The 2315-nt window shown below is 41.1% G+C and overlaps 1 protein-coding gene across 1 annotated transcript in view; it reads left to right on the top strand.

Annotated features, from left to right (window-relative positions):
* Window positions 1–2315, top strand: part of ift52 (intraflagellar transport 52) — a 15075-nt gene that overhangs the window by 3264 nt on the left and 9496 nt on the right. Inside the window, exons 3-8 of the mRNA XM_015388065.1 lie at window positions 691–778; window positions 917–1046; window positions 1137–1215; window positions 1303–1374; window positions 1467–1593; window positions 1694–1777. Coding sequence (XP_015243551.1) covers window positions 691–778; window positions 917–1046; window positions 1137–1215; window positions 1303–1374; window positions 1467–1593; window positions 1694–1777 — 580 coding nt within the window. The remainder of the gene's footprint in view (window positions 1–690; window positions 779–916; window positions 1047–1136; window positions 1216–1302; window positions 1375–1466; window positions 1594–1693; window positions 1778–2315) is intronic.

The following is a 2315-nucleotide window of genomic DNA, read 5'->3' as shown; positions in this document are numbered from 1 at the left end:
CTGACATTTTCCCAGCTATCTTCCAATTCACCGGTTTTAATGGTTAGGCCGGGAGACAGACCCAAAAAGACCTGTGGGTGTGTTGAAGGTGTTCTGGAAAATGCGGACCGGATTCGGGGAACAGTGGCGCAAAATAGTGGAATGGATCGTTTCAATCGGCGAAACTGGAAAATACCGACCGGATTTTATTTTTTTTTTAACTGGATCGGCAGTCTGGATCGGCATTTTTACATGCTTTGCCGATGCGCATTTTTTTGCCAATATCGGCGTCCGATCCGATCCGAGGATCGGATCGGGACAAGCCTATAAAGAACTGCTAAGATCCAAAAACTGATAGACTTTGATATTGATGATTAGTAACTACTGAAGTTCTACAAGCTAAGAATATATTTAGCATTTTTTACATTCCTTTATGCAAACATCTGGTTACATCTTTGCTACCAAGGTCATGACCTTTGCGAAGGGGTGGGAACATAGTTATTATTGGGAGGAAATAGGCGTGCTACTTTCAAATGAGATCATTACAATATTATAATTACAGATTTTTCAGATATTTTGCAGACTTCATTTATTTAGAACTGCTTTGACCCAGTTTTTTTCTTCCACACATCATGTTTTTTTTATTTGAAATGTAAACAACAACAGCTGCCTGGTACAGCAAAGAGACCTTCCTCAATTGATCTCTTTCAGTATGAAGGAAGAACTGTGTGTGGAGAAGCTGAAAGGTGTCAAGTTATGGATTACCGCTGGCCCAAGGGAGATGTTCACAGCATCAGAGGTAAATCGTCATCAGATTACAAATTAAAGCTTTTCGTGGCCCTTTGGTGTTCTACAAAAAAGGCTTTAGAAAGCAGGGGGAACAAAAACACAAACATTGTTCTCTTTTAATCCCATTTATCGCCTTTTTCTTCTACAGCTGGAGGTGTTGAAGCACTACCTGGATGGAGGAGGAAATGTGCTGGTCATGCTTGGAGAGGGCGGAGAAACGAAATACGACACAAACATCAATTTTCTCCTGGAGGAGTTTGGAATAATTGTCAACAACGGTGCATACTGACATTTGGTGCAGTGACAGTCCCCAGCAGAGAGGTTATCAAGCTTCTGAACATTCTGTGTTTGTATTTTTACCGCCACAGACGCCGTTGTGAGGAACGTGTACCACAAACACTACTTCCACCCTAAGGAGGCTCTCGTGTCTGATGGCGTATTAAACCGGTCAGCTGTGAGAACACGTCCTTATGGGCTCTTTCGATTGTTTGTGATACCACTTTAAAAAGTCTCATCGCTCTCCATCTTGTTCAGAGAGATCAGTCGAGCTGCTGGAAAAGTTTTCACAGAAGTGTTTGAAGATGAAACTGCTGGAAACAACGCGCAGTAAGTAACTTCCCTTTTATTTGATTTTTTATTGGTAGCTGTTCTCTTTCCAAATTTAATGTGATTGATTAGATCCTTCTGTGTTTCTGCAGGGCTCTCACATTTGTCTACCCTTACGGAGCCACTCTGAATGTGATTGCCCCTGCTGTGGCTGTTCTTTCAACGGGTTCGATCTGCTTCCCGCTCAACAGGCCTATCCTGGCCTTCTATCACAGAAAGGCCAGTGGATGCGATTCTAAGATTATTTCATACATTCAGAATAATCGCCATCTGTAAATGCATGCTGAAAGTTTGTGTTCTTTATTTTTCTTCCACCTAGGAGTCTGGGAAGCTGGCTGTTTTGGGTTCATGCCACATGTTTTGTGATCAGTACATAGACAAGGAAGAGAACAGTAAGATCATGGTGAGTCTAAGCATCCAATATTTTACATAGGATTTATGTGTGAAGAATAGACACGGTCGGGTTACCCGTACTAAGGTAGACTAAGATCTTAAAAAGGTATGCTCTTCTATGGGGAAGGATATGGTCTTTAAGTTTCATCATACTGCAGTCAAAGCCCTACAAATAGAAGTAATGCTCCTAAATTCAAAACCATGATAAGAAGGGCAAAGAAACTATTGAATCCTGTTTTCTTCTTTCTTTATATTAATCCATTCTCTCATGGAGGCAAAAGTGGAATAAATAATTAAAATAAAAAAACCAGCAGTATCTTTAGTTTTTGGGACTCGAGTTGGATTTCTTTGCTGTTGTAGTAAATACAGTATTTTCGTATTTACTATGTGAAAACTTGCATAATATGAGCCGCACCGGGCTTTAAGCCGCTGATATCCACTGAAATTTCTCCCACCAAACCTGTAGAGGGAGCTCTACATATCACCCCTAGAGTAGGGACAAAGAAGAATAATAGCTCCCATTAGCCTGTTGGCTCGCAGCAGTAAGA

This window comes from Cyprinodon variegatus, unplaced genomic scaffold (assembly GCF_000732505.1).
Source record: "Cyprinodon variegatus isolate N-32 unplaced genomic scaffold, C_variegatus-1.0 Scaffold412, whole genome shotgun sequence".
Classification (NCBI taxonomy): domain Eukaryota; kingdom Metazoa; phylum Chordata; class Actinopteri; order Cyprinodontiformes; family Cyprinodontidae; genus Cyprinodon; species Cyprinodon variegatus.
Note: the sequence above shows the minus strand (reverse complement) of the source record. Positions and strands in the feature narration are given on the sequence as shown.